Source organism: Maniola hyperantus, chromosome 5 (assembly GCF_902806685.2).
Source record: "Maniola hyperantus chromosome 5, iAphHyp1.2, whole genome shotgun sequence".
NCBI classification, from domain to species: Eukaryota; Metazoa; Arthropoda; class Insecta; order Lepidoptera; family Nymphalidae; genus Maniola; species Maniola hyperantus.
This window is the reverse complement of record NC_048540.1, coordinates 11,638,422-11,656,408: the sequence shown is the minus strand read 5'-3', so window position 1 is coordinate 11,656,408 and position 17,987 is coordinate 11,638,422. Positions and strand designations below refer to the sequence as shown.

General features: G+C 38.0%; 1 protein-coding gene across 12 annotated transcripts in view; it reads right to left on the bottom strand.

Annotated features, from left to right (window-relative positions):
* The window catches only part of Zasp66 (PDZ_signaling and DUF4749 domain-containing protein Zasp66), a 32,625-nt gene extending 14,801 nt beyond the window's left edge, over positions 1–17,824 (bottom strand). For 6 of the 12 annotated variants that reach the window (XM_034968875.2, XM_069498614.1, XM_034968879.2 and 3 more), the window contains exons 1-5: positions 14,001–14,217; positions 7,504–7,652; positions 5,104–5,193; positions 3,445–3,522; positions 2,571–2,757 (exon numbers count right to left, since the gene is read on the bottom strand). In XM_034968875.2, coding sequence (XP_034824766.1) covers positions 2,571–2,757; positions 3,445–3,522; positions 5,104–5,193; positions 7,504–7,652; positions 14,001–14,114 — 618 coding nt within the window. In that variant the 5' untranslated portion in view covers positions 14,115–14,217. Of the gene's footprint in view, positions 1–2,570; positions 2,758–3,444; positions 3,523–5,103; positions 5,194–7,503; positions 7,653–14,000; positions 14,218–16,855; positions 16,955–17,656 lie in introns of those variants that run through there. The other 6 variants (XM_069498615.1, XM_069498619.1, XM_069498621.1 and 3 more) reach the window with 6 other exon arrangements.
* Between the last annotated feature and the right edge of the window lie 163 nt (positions 17,825–17,987).

The window sequence follows — 17,987 nt, the reverse complement described above, 5'->3', positions numbered from 1 at the left end:
GGTATTTAACTATTTACTATTCGCCCAATCTGATCACTAATAGATTGAATCGCGGGAAGTAAACAGTTATCTCTGATGTCAGTATTTACGCGAAGGTAACCAGGTAAAAGTAAACTATTAATTTTGTAAAGATTTGTAAAGTTTCGTTTATTATTTTGACTTATCATTTGTTAGTATAGATCTGCATGCTGTTCTGAAGTTTTCTATAAATATATTAATAGATTATTCGCCAGAAAATATTAGTGCGGGCATTGCCCTGTAATTTCGAAAGGCATAAATGATTTTCATTCTTTTTTTTTAAATATTTGTAATGCATGCTTTTTATATTTTGTAATTAATTATAGGAATCATAACATAAAGTTCTCAGTACGCAAGTGCATTACTATTACATTCAGCATTGCTAAAGTCTACATGCCGTCACCGTTTACTATTTTGCGAAGTATGATTCAGAAAACGAATAAGAGCAAATAGAAATTTCTGGAATTTACGATTCGCGTTTGTGATAGACTTTTCTAGTTAATCTAGTATGTTCTATACATTCTATACGTTCTATTCTCTAATACGTTTATACTGTGCTAGTTAGCCGCTGTTGTTGCTTATTTAACACGTTGAAACTCATTAAAAACAAAAATCTTTTTGGCGCATGTCCAGAGTTCACACTGTAAACGCTCATTTTGGTTTAAAAGTACTTCAGTTAACCTATTTTGTCGAAAAGTAACTGAATAATTTGTATTATTAACTATCTATTGTACCTAATCTATTTAATACTAACAACCCAAAAATCTAGGTTTTTCACGTGGTCTTCAGGGTTTTTATCGGTCTTATGATTTCAAGTTTTGGGTCCATAGTGGCGCCTACCATAATTGTATTACATACTGTAAAAAATGATTGAAGTGATTGAGATATGTAACTCAAGGAAGTCTTATCTGTCTTTTGAACTTTCATGAATTAAGTTCTTTACATATCGGGTTTCGTTTTTAAGCTTGAATTTGGATTTTCAATTTTATTACGTAAATAGTCAATTTATTTTATGCCAAGGTGGTGCCCCAAATTTCTATTGGTGCGAGATAGTGGGCCCGGCTAAACATATGACAGTGATAAACTGTATTTCGTGATATATTAGCATATCTGAGAAATAAATTCGGCCGATTCGCTTGGCAGGTATACAAAATTAACATGCCGATTGGGCTGTTGGGGTGGAGGGCGAACCATTATGATTAAAATTAGCGTGATATAATTACTGAATTATTATTGGATTTTAGTGTAGTTGACCTATCGAACTTGATGGATTGGGATAATATTAAAAAGCCTCAATATTTCAACGGTCAAAGAGCGAATGCCTCAATAGCTCAACGGTTCAAATCCCACCCGTTGCACTATTATCGTACCTAATCATAGCACAAGCTTTATGCTTAGCTGGAAGGGAAAGGGGAATATTAGTCATGATAAACATGGCTAATATTCTTTAAAAAAATGCGTCCGAACCAATGGGAAATCACAACTCTGCCACATGAACATTGCTGAAATTACAGGTTGCACGGAAAATACTTTGTTTAATAAATAATTAAATGAAAGCATTAAAATATAAAACTAATATGCTAATTTAAATATAAAATAGTACCTACGCCTAAAGCACGGTAATATTAATAACATTACCGTGCCTAGAGTGTCGACTGTTGAACCACACACAGACTCAGCATAACATATTCTACGAGAAATACCTCTACGGTTTCAAACCCTCTACGAAACTCAACGATATTTTTCGATCCCAATTTTAATGGATAGAATTCTAGCTTGGAAACACGATAACGTCAAGAGAAAATGGACCTAAAGATCCTTGATAGATGGAACTTCAGAACCTCCGATTTTAATTTCACTATGTTTCCGCTTGGAGCGCCACGCTGGTTCGACGTATGGACGAAAATGAGCTTTAAAACAAATCAGTTAAATTGCATTTTACTTTGACGCTAAAGTGTTTCGACGCTAGAAATCTATCAACGTTTGTAAGATTTAAACTCGTATACTAAGGCTACTGAATATTCAACAGACAAACAAGTCAAACTGTATACCTAGTCTGGCAAATGTGGGGTTTGGTTACGCAGACTGCTTAATACCAGGGCAAGGTCCACGTCGCGTCTGATTTGCATAAGGTTAAACTATCGATATTTCAATTTTTAGCAAAGGCCGTGCATGATGTGGCATTAATTATCCCCAGGACACAGCTTAGCCCGTTGCTTTAGAGGTACTAAAAAGGATTTTTTTTACTTATTTATTTTAGGCTTGCGCTTGACTGCCATCACACCAAACAGGAGATGATGCAGCCTAAAGTGGAGCTCATCTATCCAGAAAGAGCCCATTCACTCTTATTTTTTTTGAAAGTAAGTACCTACCTATATTATGTATATAGCTATCGGGGAAAAACGGAAGCCAGAAGGGCTCCAAAAGGAGCTGAAAACTCAAAGCATTATTATCCCGAGAAAACTCCTACCATTGTCAATGTAAAGGGGTCACGACCCTCGGTAATGAGGAATAAGACGCAGAGAGAGGCTTTACAAGAAGAATAAAATTACCTGGCTCGTAATAGACTCGTCGACGACTTCATCGTTGCGATTGGCGGAGGGCGAGACGAGCAGTGTTCTGTACTCTCCCTCTACCTGCGGCTGGAATTCTTGCGGCGAGTATTGCGGCGGTACGGGCGTGCTTCGAGGTAGGGATTCGGGCCCGCGCCATGCTGACGTTGGAAGAGGGCTGGGTGTCCTGTTTAATACCATTTTTTTTAATGAAAGTCTTTTGATTTACTAAAACTCGCGGCATAAGAAAGGTGTGCAAACATATTGCAGTGTGTGGTGTCGTGATGCGACAAGAGTCATACATTTTCTTCAGCTTAAGGCATGACTCCAAGAATCATGTTGCGGTGCAATTAATGGTTGATAACAAAAAATATACAAGATACTTGTATGGCCAACTTTGCTAATGGGGGCAGACACACATACGAATCTTTTAGCATCGGCGATCAGCAACTTTACGACAGCATCGATACAATATGACGTTTTTCGTCTTGCTGCAATTGAAATCGTGCGTTTTTGCTGGTTTATTTAATTAGAATCTGTTATTGAACGTTTTATTTCAAAAAGTTCAACAGCAGCTTCTAAGCAGTTCCTAATTTCCGAACAGCAATCATATCATCTTTTGCTAATGTTCAATGTACGTGTGTGCTTTGATGTTTAATGAAACACAATATGTCGGAAGTAGATGTACAGTACGCGGCCGAAAGTAATGTACATCGGCCTTTAGAATGACGTTTCGGCTTTGTAAAGCGTTGTCTCTGTCACTCAAACATGAGTGACGTTTTGTCGGTCTCAACGACAGAGACAGTGCTCTACAATTTTGCTATTTCCTTCAAAAGGTCGATGTACATTACTTTCGGCCGCGTACAGTAAGTACCTGAACGGCGGTGGGATAGCATTCTGTGCGGGGGAGCGAGCTGCGAATTGCGAGCGAGGGCCCGCCTGCTCCGATTCCCTGCACATGCCTTATTGTTAACGTGCTTATACTATACACATTATATTCATTCATTTATTACATTAAATATGGATAAAAGGCCTGGACAACAACAAAGCATGACGCCACTCTGCGGAGTACGGTGGAACTTCACCCGGGCATACGTGTGATTCAAGTGTGTATATCTTCATAAAACTTTTACTCGTATATTATCTACAAGAATTTTTAATATGCCCCTCACTTTGTCGTCAAGCGATGTGTCTATCAAAGCCTTATTGGGTTCGAAAACATACAGGGGTAGTGATAGAAATCCATACATTATTATATAACCCCAAGATATAGAGGACCTGATAAAATTATGTTTTTCGTTTAACCTAACTTTGAAACCCGGATAGTGTGCTTATTATGAAATTTTACATCTCGCCAACGTTAAAAGTATTAGAGTGTAGAAACACTACAGCGTTAAAGCAAAATTGATTTTAAGTACTTTGTTTTTAAAACTCAAGTTCGTCTATACATCTACAGCCAGCGCTCCGAGCGGAAATCGTGTGAAATTAAAATGGGTGGTACTGAATTTTTGTCTTTACACCAAAGAGTTTTAAGTCCATTTTCCTTTGAACTTATTGTGTTTCGACGCTCGAATTCTATCAACTTTGGTAACATGTAAAGTTGAAACATTTAAGATTACATAAGATTATAATCAATATGAAATTATTAGTGGTATTTTACTGGTTTATTTCATTTCAGAATGAATATACTTATTTATTTGAATTGTGAACTGCGCTACAAGTTGTACAGTTAGTCTGAAAAATCCTGCCATGCAAATTGCTAACTACTATAAATTAATGAAATGGAAACATACACAATAAACAATAAAAGATATTGGGTACATAGCCATATTGCAGCGATTTACTTAATAGTATCCTACATAAAGCTGTGCTAGTGGTTAGGACGTCCGCCTTCCAATCGGAGGTCGGGGGTTCAATCCCGGGCACGCACCTCTAACTTTTCGGAGTTATGTGCATTTTTAATTAATTAAAATATCACTTGTTTTAACGGTGAAGGAAAACATCGTGAGGAAACCTGCATGCCTGAGAGTTCTCCATAATGTTCTCAAAGGTGTGTGAAGTCTGCCAATCCGCATTTGGCCAGCGTGGTAGACTATGGCCAAAACCCTTCTCACTCTGAGAGGAGACCTGTGCTCTGTAGTGAGCCGGTGATGGGTTGATCATGATGATGATGATGATCCTACATAAACTCTCTGAATAAATAATGAATAGGCACGCACAATAGGTACGTCTAAATTTTTCAATCGTTAGATCTTAATAATCTATCTAAGATATTGATAGATTTTCTATATAAAAAAACAGATAAAATGTCAAATTAATAATTATTATATGGATTGTAGTTAAACGATTGAAAAATCGGCCTCAAATAATAATAATTTACTAAATATACGACACTACAACAATCATGCTCAATGCAGTAATCTATATACGAAGAACAAATATTCACTATAATATAAGTTTGTTGCATTATTAGCAAGCTTGCAAGGTTTAGCAGCTTCATAGCGACACCTAGATATCGACAGTAGTGTCTTACTCGTATAGTCGATAGAATGTAGGCGTGGGTACACGGCCGAAGCTATATGAAGTGGCACGTGGCAACGTGTACAGGTGACTTGGTCTGCCCCTGTACGGTACACTATGGTTGGATACGAGTGTTTGTATGTTTGATGACATGAAATATTTGATCTTATGAGTCGGAGGTCTCGGGCGCGATTCCCGGCAGTGGCAAGTTAGACATATATCTAAATTGTCCCTGGTTTTGTCCGTTGGGAGGCTTCAACCGTGGCTTGTTACAGTTCTTGCAATTCAAAAAGGCGAGTGGCTCATGCTTGTGTTTAAGAGTCCCCGCAGAACACAAACTTTTTATCGGCCGATAGTTTGGTCGGTTTCTTAATCAGTATGAAGATGTATGTAAGTGCGCAAATTATAACGATTACATCTTCATACTGATTAAGAAACCGACCAAACTATCGGCTGATAAAAAGTTTGTGGTCTGCGGTCGTATCGATATAAGTAAGGTACACTGAATGTGTGCGTTTGCGAGCGCTTGCTCGCGACTGATTGGTCCGACATGCACGCACACTTACGCAATGCCCGGGTATCCGACGTAACTACAAGTAAAGTCCATTCGCCTTCGTGAATTGAACTGTACTGTACCAATCTCCCGGCAAAGATGTGCCGCTGCGTGATTTATTTGTAGCATTTCGGTGCAATGCCGCGTAGAAACTAATCAAACGGACTCTTTTCTAGTTAGGCTGCTGCCATGATACACTCATCATTATTTACAGGTGACACCGCAGTCGACGGCTAACTAGATATAGAGTATGAAAATCTATTTGTTTTTTAACGATTTCGGACTTACAGCCCGTTCCCACTCGTCGTATGGGTCCGGGTATTCACACTTTTTTGAAACCGATTTTGTGTCAAAATGCTCTGCCACTGGAACATTCGATTAAAATCCGGGCCCGGCAGTCTACAGTGGAAACGGGCTGTAACAGCAAACTTTGACAGCTACAATGCAAAGCTATGATTCCAATGCCCCCAAATTGGCTTAATCTCTCTATGGTATTATAACACTTATCGAAATGTAATAATCTAAAATCTGAGCCACACCCCTTCATCATTTTAAATCATAGAACACCTATTAAGTGATGCTTCACCTTCAAAAATTCTTCAAACATTTCAAAATCTATTTTTAAGAGTTATAAAAGAACCTTTCCATTTTATAGCAAGCATAACGACTCCCTTGATATCTCAATCTGATTATGAGGCTTTTCAAATTAGGTACCTATATTAAAATCAAAGTAGCACCGAACTTTGTATGTATCTACAGGAATTATTAATCTATTCATAAATAATCTTACCCTTGTAAAATTAGAGCAACATTAGATGGAAATCGGATCAAGGCCAAATTGTAATTATTGCTACTGCAAACTGCTCGAAAAACAGATGACGGAATACTACGTACCTATAGCCAATTGCATAATATTCTACTCGTAAAAGCTGCCGTCATGGACGATTCATAATACCGATAAAAACCATTTATTTAAAACTCAATTTTGGACTTTCCTAAACTCCTGAAATGTGGATTAACTGACTTCAAAGTGTGTTCAGTGTGCCAAGTGTGAAATTGTAAATCTCACCAACGACGTTGTTAGAATTCGATCATCGAAACACTTCAGCGTTGAAATAAAATGGACCTTAACTACCTTGCTTTGAAACCTTGCGAACTTTTTAAAAAATAAAATAAAAATACTTTTTATTCAATTCAACTTTTACAAGTACTTTTAAATCGTCAAATGCATCTACCACTGGAATGCCTTTCTTACAGAGAAGAATCAGCAAGAAACTCGGCGGTTGCTCACTCTCGGACTCTAAATCAAGGACCTGGACTTTAGGTCCGTTTTATTGACACTATTGTGTTTCAAAGCTCGAATACTATCAACGTATAGTCCACGACAAGTTGAAATGGCCATCGGGGTATGAGGCGGGGCCCCGAGGCCCCGCACGTCTTTCGCGCTCACCCGCACCGGGTTAGCACGGGCGCTGTGTGGGTGTGCGGGGCGTTGCCGCCCCAATTGCCACTTACGACCTGTCGTACTATAGGTGAAATGTCTCATCCTAAGCAAACAGGAAAATGCTTAGAGAGGCGATTCAAATGATTTCAATGTTCAAATACAATAATATTATGCATTACATGATCAAATAGAATGACCGGCGATTAGAAAATAAAATAATGTGGCTAATTGTCTTGTGCAAAATCTCCACACTAAACTAAATTAACAGACTTAAAAGTGCTATATATATATGCCATAAGTGATATTTCTCGCAGAAAACATTTTGAAAGGTTAGCAATACATTTGGCCCTGTTAGTTTAGTTAAGTTTAGAGATTGTGTCGAACAAATCAGACAAATATATAAACAAGCAGTTTACCTTTGAACTACAAGTTTAATTTGGTTAGGGGCGTTTTTGAAAAGATTCTGTGCGTCCTCATGACGTAGGTCTCGGGCATCGTAGTGATCGATCTTCGCGATTATGTCTCCTCTCGTCAACTCGCGCCCGGCAGGAGTACCGGCCGTTACCTGAAAGAACAGTAGATACGTTTTAATTAACACTTGCGCACAAAACGCGGTCGGAAATTCAAAGGATAGGTATATCCTAATCCTAATTACATACTAATTTCCTAATCCTCGTAACATTATAAATGTAAAGGTTTGGACGTTTGGATATTTGTTATTCCTTCACGCTAAAATGACTGAACCGATTTGGCTGCTTGGAATGGAGATAGCTTATGACCTCATGACTCTCTTGTAGGGACTTTCACATGCCACGGTCTTGCGCCGCCTTAATGCAGCGACTCCCTGCGACTTGTTTGATATCGTCTGTCCACCTAGTGGGGAGGGCCTTCAAACGCAGCACTTTTCGGTGCGAGATCGCCATTTGAGCACCTTGAGACCCCATCAACGTCATCGGGTTTACGAAATATAGTCCTGCCCATTGCTACTTCAGCTTCGTAACTACTTATTTTGGTACTCGGATGAAATACAAAACAAATAGGTAGATTGACAATTTTGGATGGTTAAAACGGCGGTTCTACATTGTGGAAAATCCAAAAGAATTGCTTTGTGATTCATCCTAGTTACATAATATGAGGAGAGATATGTCTTTTTATAAAACGAAAACGAAGTGTTTGTAGAAAGTGTGAGGAGAGCTTTAATTAGACTTTTACGTTGGTGCTGACCCAAAATCATGCATTCCGCCGTCGTCATGTAAATTGTTTTAAATATATGAAGAAACACGAATTTGCACGTGCTTGAATATTATGACACCAGCGCTCAAGGTAAAAAAATTGGACCGTGACATTCTGGTGCTTTGGACTAGGTGAAACGTACATTCATCTCTTGGCAGGATTGCCTTTACGTTGTTGGTGATGTTATATAAAAAATTTAGTACGTAGAACATTTTTCTGAATTTGATTTCAATTAGATAAGTAAGTAGGTAGGTACATTCATATTTCATGTGATCAATGCATAGAATTATAGTAAGCAGTCAGCATATCTTATAATATAAAAATGAATCTCTGAATGTGTTGCTCATCGCAAATCTCGAGAACCGCTGAACCGATTTCGCTAATTCTTTTTTATAATATTCCTTGAAGTACGAGGATGGTTCTTACGGAGAGAAAAATTTAATTCAACCTCCCCCTCAATTTTCTAAACTCCACCCGAGCGAAGCCGGGGCGTGTCAGCTAGCTTTTAATAAATTTACAGCAAAATATTTAACAAAATATAAAGTATCGAATACGTTTGTTCCAAGTTATAGACACAGGGATAGGTACACGACAAAAGTTTTTGCCACTATTTGTAGATAGCTATTATGACGTAGGCATCCGCTAATAAGGGACTTTTGAAAATTCAACCCCTAAGGGGGTGAAATAGGGGTTTGTTTGTCGTATTCCACACGGACGAAGTCGCGAGCATGAGTTAGTTATTTATAAGTGTTTACACAGTGAAAGTGACTTGACAAAGCTGATTTTTAGGGTTCCGTATTGGAAATATTATTGCAAGTGGACACTTGGCATAAGGATTGTTTGTCGTATTCCACACGGACGAAGTCGCGAGCATAAGCTAGTTCTTTATAAGTGTAAATACACAGTGCGAGTGACTAGACAAAGCTGATTTTTGGAAATATTATTGCAAGTGGACACTTGGCATAAGGATTGTTAAAATGGTACTGACCTAGCCATTTCATGTTTATTTCCGCGTAGTAGCTCAAATTCGACGTCATGGCTTTGACAAGCAATTAGTATGTTGTATTGTCGTTATCGTAGGAACTAATAAGAACCGATAAGATTCCATAATAATATAGAGGTATCAATAAAAGAGAAGTATCTTAGGCTTCAGCAAATGGCTATTTGCTAGGACGACCTTGCGACTGGGGAAGGGGGTTCGGATGTGTGTTATGCATCGAGTTTGGCGAGGAGCCAGGCTAAATGCGTCCACCTGCGTTGTCGTGCCAACCTCTACTGACATTTTTATTGAAAACAACCGCTGAACCGATAGAACGATGGACGGATCGACGGCTGATCTGCGCAAATCTATCTCGTCTCTTCCGATCCGAGTCAATGGCGAGGACATGCGACTAAATTTACTCATGTCAAATATTCTATAGACACGTCACGTTAACGGTCGAGGTGGCAGTATTAAGTACTATTAAGGTCGAATTATACCTATTCAAAATAGGTACCTTTGTACAATGCGTAAAATTTGAGAACGCACTCGCCATATTTGCTCTATGCGTCAACTGTCATGTCAAAAGTACGGTCTACACTTTACGGTTAGATTAATGTCTAAAATCACTTTTTGATCGTCAATTGTTGAATTGTTAGATAATGATGTAATGGTGATAATTAATTTCAAACGCGCCATGGTCTGAGAAGAAGCCCGCAACAAACTCAGCTGGGTATTCTTTTTACTATCACCATTTTACTTAAACGTATTAGAACTATCAAAGCTGGTAAGGCAACCCATTCCCAAGCTTTCTTATCATTTAAATACTCCTTAACTTGTAATGTATAGATATGCACCTAATAATAGCATTTTTCAATAAGTTCGTGGGTGGCAATGCTTATACAATTCTGCCGCTAGGTAGGTAGGTACATTGCGTCATAGACTTCCATATTGTGTTCCAAAGTGGAAATGAACCAAAAGCTTTGAAGAAACCGTTACATTTGAAAAATATGGTAAACACGTGAATTATGCGTCAGCGTGTGATTGATGTGTGTTTACATTACAATAAAGCTGCGACTATTAGAAAAAAACCTAAGATAAATGGATTGAGTTTGGTATCAAATTAAAGGTTTTTTTATACCTACATAATTTATGTATTATTTAAGCCATCTATCTATGGTGAGGTTTTTAAATCGAATAGTTTGTAACGATTTATCGGTTCACATTATCGAGTTGCGAAACCACTCGTTCAATTTTGATAAATGAGATGTTCATAATGTCGTCTTGCCGGCTTTGTGACATTGTGACCAATTCAATATAGTGAAGCGAATATGACAAACAAAAATACGACACGAAAAGATGTAGATTCCGAAAATATTAGATAAGTAGGTATATATGTATAATAAAATATAAATAGTTCTTCATTATGTGATAGAATTTTTAGGAAGCGTAGTAGTGTTACTAATGTGCTCGATAAAATATAGCATGCTCTCAGATAAGTAGATGATTTATGTACCTATCTACCTACGTGTTTGGTGGCATGCTCTCGTCATTCAGCTGCTATTTTAGCTAACCTTTTCGACATAACCTAATAATATTATTAGATCGATTGAGTCATAAGAAACAGATGGCAGAGGAAGTCCGAGTAAGCGAACTGTTTTATTTTATAACTGAGAAATTAGTTCAAGGTTGATATGAGGTCTGCGATGTATTACCCATGAGTGCTTTCGGTCATTACGATAAGTGCAGCTACTTTTTCTGTTTAGTTTCAGGCCTTGAAGCACTATCACTAAACCGAAATAAATCCAGGACTATAGCTTTTATGGACAAATATTCTCAATAAGCATCTCATAAGCTAGTGTAATAATAATGTACTATAGTATAATGTGTAGTGTAATTCTTGAGTGAGCTTCGAGATTCCAAATTTTAGTGTTAGTAAATAAAATTTAACAGACCTGTTTGATAATATGCTCTCTATATCATCAGATTTATTTACTCTCCAAATAAAAATGTCGTAAAAAGAGCTTAAAGCATATTTGTTTTGGTACGTGACCTAGCGGACATGCTGACGTCCTGAGCCTGGCTGGCTTTTTATAAATAAACGCAAGTCTACGCCGCGTCGGCACTTACCGCTGACTCATGTAAATAATGCTAGCAATCACTCTTGTTATCGCGCCAAACATGATAGCGGAGGTAAATTCGAAAAGAATTCTTAATTTTTTTAACATCCCAAGAAACACGTGGGTGTGCATTACATAGTCTAAACTCTAACGAAAAGATGAAATGAATATTGAATATTTATTTATTACTAAATTTTGTACATTTCACATAAATTGCTACCTAATCAATGTTTAGGTACTATTATTCAGTGGGAATAAGAAATTATGATGCCTATAGACCGCTACAGGTCGAGATGGCATAATCGGGGTGGAAACGCGCCGCACATCCGCACAGCTCATCCCACGCTAATCCGGTGCGGGCGAGCGCGGGCGCTGTGCGGGGTATGGGCGTCCGCCCGCCTCATACCCCGATTGCTATCTCAACCTGTCGCGTACTATACCTTTTCTTTTTTAATCCAAAAGTTATTCAATAGAATGCCTTTTATCGATAAGGGATAAAGTTAAACGCTTTTTAATTCAGAATTAGAGAAAACATGTTTTAAAGAATTTTAATTCTGGAAGATTCTTTCCACTAATTTCCATCTGTTTAAATAGTTATTCTGTTTTATGTGAACAACTGTGAAATCGGATATTCTATGCTGAAGCATTTATTTTACTATTTGTAGTAGTAGTAGGTAGGTATGTATTTATTTTATTTTAATTACCTAATAATTATGCTTCGGGCAAACTAAAAAGGGTCTTCCATGAGTTTGTTCCCTTTAATTAAGTATTACTGTTATTTAAGAAGCAGTGATAGTGGTTGACTTCGGTATCCTGTCCGATTTCGGGGATGTTTTTTTGCGATTAAATATCAGTTGCTTTAATGATGAAGGAAAACATAGTAGGGAAATCTGCATGCCTGCAATCCTCCATAATGTTCAATTATTTATCAAATATTTGTGAAATTTGCCAATCTGCATTTGGTCAGCGTAGTGGTCTTAGTCCTTCTCATTCTTGACAGGAGACCTGTGTTCAGTAGTGGGTCGGTGATGGGTTAAGATAATTATTATAATTTTTAATGATCCGTATTTTATAATGAAAATAACTGATCCCTTGAATGATTCTATCATTTAGTTGACTGTTCTTCTATTCGGGTGTTTAGGTCCTTTTCTCTAAACGGTGTGGTTACGGGTTGGTAACAAGCTGATATACTGAAGACTAAAATACCTTACACTTTAGTACAAAATTCTTATTCTAGTTTAAGGTAATAAATAAATCGTCGAAACCTTAGATTAGTATTCGGTAATCAATGTTCGAAACCTATCGGCTACTTCCCGGTGACCTACAGTCTAGAAACTTGGCACGAAAGTACGTCTAGTGTTGTGGTACAAGTGAAAAAGATAGTTTGGAAATTAAACAGGTACCGCGTTTACAAATAATATGTAAAACATGTAACGGTATGGAACCCGTTCAGGGCAGGTCTCCTATTATATTGGCATTTGATCGACATGTTTTTAAATTAGTTGAATATAATATTGTGGTCTAATTCTTCAAGATGTCTATCATAATAATATTACTTAATTAAGTTATAAATAAAGCTTAGAATCACTCGCACTGGAAAGCGCAGTGTTGGAAGACCTCCCCAAGTAGGTGGACAGACGACATCAAAGGAGTCGCAGGGCCGAAGCGTGTGGAAGTCCTTACAAGAGATTTGTGTCCAGTAGTGGATCAAAATCCTAACAGATCTCTCGACAGAGTTCCAGTAGTGAGTTATGTAGATTGTAGAGTTTAATGGGTTTACGATCATATTTTGAAGTTTAAATCCAAAAGCCACTTTAAGCTATGAGACCCGGATATGATAAACTAATAAACAACCATTTAGTAATAGGTCTGGATCTACGAAAACTCATTACAAAGTAGGCCAAACGGAGATTTCTTGTCACACTTGTTGACGAATGTAGAACGACGGGTGCTCAAAATTGATCCAACAATAGGATGTGAAAAAATTTCGTCACATTCTATGATGAATTTTTTTGTGTAACACATTTTGCTTGCAATATATTATTATATAGGTAGGTACATTATAAAGGGGTAAACTTTGTTAGTTTTGTATGTAGGGGGTAATCTCCGAAACTACGAGTAATTATCCGATTTTGAAAATTCCTTCACTGACAGATAGCTACATTATCCCCGAGTTCTAAGGCTAAATAAATTATATCACGCGGACGGAAGTTGCGGACATAAAGCTAGTAATTAAATATTCCCAATTATAATTTTGTTCCAGTTTTAAAAGTTTATTAAATAAAATAAAAATCTATCTCGATTCATCTGGATTTCTCAAAACTCAAAACTCCGCAAAGCGAGATCAGAATAGAACACATCTAATGTGACAGCACTTAGTCCAGGAAGAAGATGCATCAAATATTAATATGTTTTTTTTATCAAGGAGAAAAAAATTAAATCTTCGAATTAGGTATATAAAAGATGTTTTCCTCTTAAAAATATGAGATAAAAAAGTTGTCCAAATAAAATCTGGATTTAGGTAAACGCCGGTTTGTTTACAGCGGTATGATTGTTGTGGTTACGGAGGCGTCGAGCGTACCCTCGTGACAATGAGCGGGGTGGAGAGATCCGCGCCGCCCACGAGCCTCAGGCCCCAGTTGGTGTCACGGGTTTCCCGCCGCAGCGTGACGACGAACGTATGCAGCCGCCCCATGGTGCGGGGAAAGGTCGCGATGCACTGCGCGACGCGCTTATGGCGCGGACTTGCGAGCACGGCGATGGGACGCGACGTTGTGGCGGTCGGAAATCGGAATTAGCTCCACCGCAAACTACACCCCGCCCCTCCCCCTGTTCTGCACTGCATAACCCTGCCCAATCGACCTACATAGGAAAACGGAAGCTGGTGTTGCCCAAACAGATGACCAGCTGTGCAACGAGTGTACAAACTTGTTTACTTTCCAGAATCAAAGGTTTATCAACAGCTCAATGATGCCTACGACTTCGTCCGTGTGGATCTAGGTCGTTAAAATGCTCGTGGAAACTCTTTGATTTTCCGGGATAAAAAGTAGTACAAGTGCGTCTACAGGATGCAAGCCATCTCTGTACTAAGTAGATGATGCTTGTAACTTCGTCCATGTGGATTGAAAAAACGAAAAGGCCAAATTACAACCTTTAGAGTCAGTCACCTATCTAGTTATTATCCAGGATAAATGTGGCTTAACCAGCACAATCGCCTGATATGCTCTGTCGTAACTAGATCACACATCTTTCGATACCTGTTAGGTCCCTGACATCCACCTTATCCGGGGAAGCCAATTTCCTTCTTAGACTGTAATATATCTACTTATGTAGAAATATTGTGGACGATGCAGATTCAGGATTCAATAAAAAGTCGTCAATAAGTTTAACTAACAGAAATGAACGAAACTAAAAGTTAAGAACTTTTGATTTCTGTTGCCGTCTATATTTGTAGCAGGTGTCAAGGTAAAGTTTACAATTGCGTCGTGTTGATGATCGGTTTGTATTATATTTACATAATATAAATAGCTCATTAATCATTGACACCAATACGTGTAATTTGGCATATATAGGTGGTTAATAAGAGTTTGGCAATGTTTGGTATGGTACCTAATGCCCAATTAATTTTAATTGGAAAAATTACTGCAGCCGCTAAAGGTAAAATTAAATGACTGGTACTCATCTCTTTTAAACCCTATATTCACGTAAAAGTACGGACTCAATTTAATGGTAAAGAATCTCTTAATTTACAAAAGTACAAAAGTAAAATTATGTTCATATTTCTGAATTTTATGTGCAAGTTTAAAAATGGCTAAATAATTATCATTGGCAGAGTGACAAATAGGGATCAGATAAAGGAAAGCGAATGTGAAACGTCATAATAAATTCAATGTTAAAAAATTCACCAGGCTTATCGCTTTATTTTGGACAAACATAATTTTTGAAAATCCCGTGGGAACTCTTTTGATTTTCTGGGTCAAAGTAGCCTATGCCCTCTGTACCAAATTTCCCAAAATTAGTTTAAAGGATGGGCAGTGAATAAATAGCAAACAGAGACACTTTCGCATTCATAATAATACTAGCTGATGCCCGCAACTTCGTCCGCGTGGATTTATCATTTTAAAAATCCCGCGGAAACTCTTTGATTATCCGGGATAAAAAGTAGCCTATGTTAGTCTTCGTCCTTTCAACTATCTCCATGCCAAAAATTAAGCCGATTGGTTCCTTAGTTAGGGCGTGAAGGAAGGATAAACAAACAAAAACACTTTCGCATTTATAAAGATAGTATTCGGCGTCGAAAATATGATGTGTACAGTACGCGACCAAAAGTAGTGTACATCAACCTTTAGAAGAAGATAGCAAATTTATAGAGCGTTGTCGCTATCGTTGAGACCGACAAAACGTCATATAGTTATGAGTGACAGAGACAACGCTCTACAAAGCCGAAATGTCATTCTAAAGGCCATTATTTTTGGCCGCGTACTGTACACCTTCGATAGATCATTATCAGTGGTAAATAATTTAGATAATATTTTCTGCTGCACTCGCACGTCTAAAGGTCTCTACCAAGGCTTAAAAAAACTTGGCACGTAACTGAAGTAGCGACGTATTTATTGCTTCTAAGGCTAATTTGACTGCGGACATCAGTTACAAAGATTTTATTTGACTGTTTATCAGTGGTATTTAAGGTTGAAAGCGTGAAAACTGCCATTTGGACCGAATTAATGAGCAGTAGTATTATAACTGTGTGATCGTCTGATTGAGTCAGTGAGTTGGATTTATGAGACATTTTGGGAGATCTTAAGTTTATAGTCACAAGTAGGTATTAGCAATTAAGTTTTTTTTTTTTTGTAGAAAATTTTACATTAGTTACAAAAAACTTAAAAAAAAACCAGCCAAATACGAGTCAGACCCGCGCACCGAGGATTCCGCACTACAGTCGTATTTAGACGTTTTTAGACATTTTGCATGATAAATCAAAAACTATTATGCTTAACAATAAATAAAAATTTGTTTGTACATACAGGTAAAGCCTTTTCATATGGTACCCCACTTGGTATAGTAAACTTTGATAAATTGGAAAAAATCAGGTTTATTGTATGGGAGCTTAGTATTTGTTGTTATAGCAGCAACAGAAATACATCATCTGTGAAAATTTCAACTGTCTAACTATCACGGTTCATTAGATACAGCCTAGTAACAGACGGATGAACAGTCTTAGTAATAGGGTCCCGTTTTACCCTTTGGGTACGGAACCCTAAAAATCACCCTCATAGGATCACTTTGTTGTCTGCCTGTCTATCGTGTTTGTCAAGAAACCTATAGGGTATTTCCCGTTGACGTGAAAGTGTTATTATTTTTTTGTCCGAGTCCGACTCGCACTTGACCGGTTTTTCCTTTTGAGATACGGAACCCTAAAAAGCACATACTACATACCCGTCTATAGCGCCTAGGTTCGTCGTCAGGGTCTGGCCGCTGGTGAGGCACTCGCCAGAACGGTGGCCTCTGGTACATTGGCATGTCTTCGCGGTTTATCTATGAAAACAGTCGCATGTTAAAGAACTATATTGATTTACAGATCATGGTGTGTAAACATGCAAAACAACGAGTTATAAAAAGGATTGAAACGACATCATTAAAAGGCAAAAAGGCACAGAAAACACACGGTTAAACATATTATAGAAACAAAAATAAAGATGCAATGTGGTCAATTCTGTTGTTCACAAATCGCTAACTAAATTGACGAATCTAAATCCATTCTTTGACTCGGGGAGCATTATGAAATGGGTATTCAACAGATTTAGACCTGTCATTTTAGTTAAGCATAGAGATTGTGTATACGAGAATTATAGCCACAATGAGTGAGGACAAGACTAGGTTTAGCTATCTAATCTCAGTACAAGTTTACAGATACTCGTAAGTATTAAAATCAGCGTTTCTTTAAATTCTAAATCCGTCAAAATTATAACCTAACCTAACACGCAGTCGCAACGCAATCTTGTGAGCAAAACATACATAATTGATAGACGATCTACGTATAATCATGCGTTAGTCCGTCCGCGTCGTGCGTGTAGATAGACGAACATAAGCGTTACACATGTTCATTCGATATTTTACGAGTGGTCGCGAGGGAATTTTAAGTGTAGGTGGTTGGCAAGAAAGCCATGCAATAGATCAGGTATTCGATGGCCAAGCGAGTCCGCGGATAGGTAAACTGGAATATAGAGTATAACTCACCAGAGGGCGCGTGCGGCGATCCGGCGTCGTGTTCTCACCGACGACGCTCGGTCAGTGTCGGTGGCTATTATCTCGACTTATTCTGGGCAACATTAAACTACATCTATTTTTTGCGACGAGGATAACGCGCGAGACGTTCGACGCTTCGTGATCCGAGTGATTTACAGACGAACGCGGCTCGCGCTGTTTCTGGGCCAATAAGAAAATTCGCAATTTTCGTTTTCAGTTCATTGCTCCCGATTTTCTCGCGACAAATGTAGGTTGTAATTTTTAAGAGAGTGTAGTTTTCCGAAATAAGTTGATCCCGATTATATTATTTCTAGAAACATTT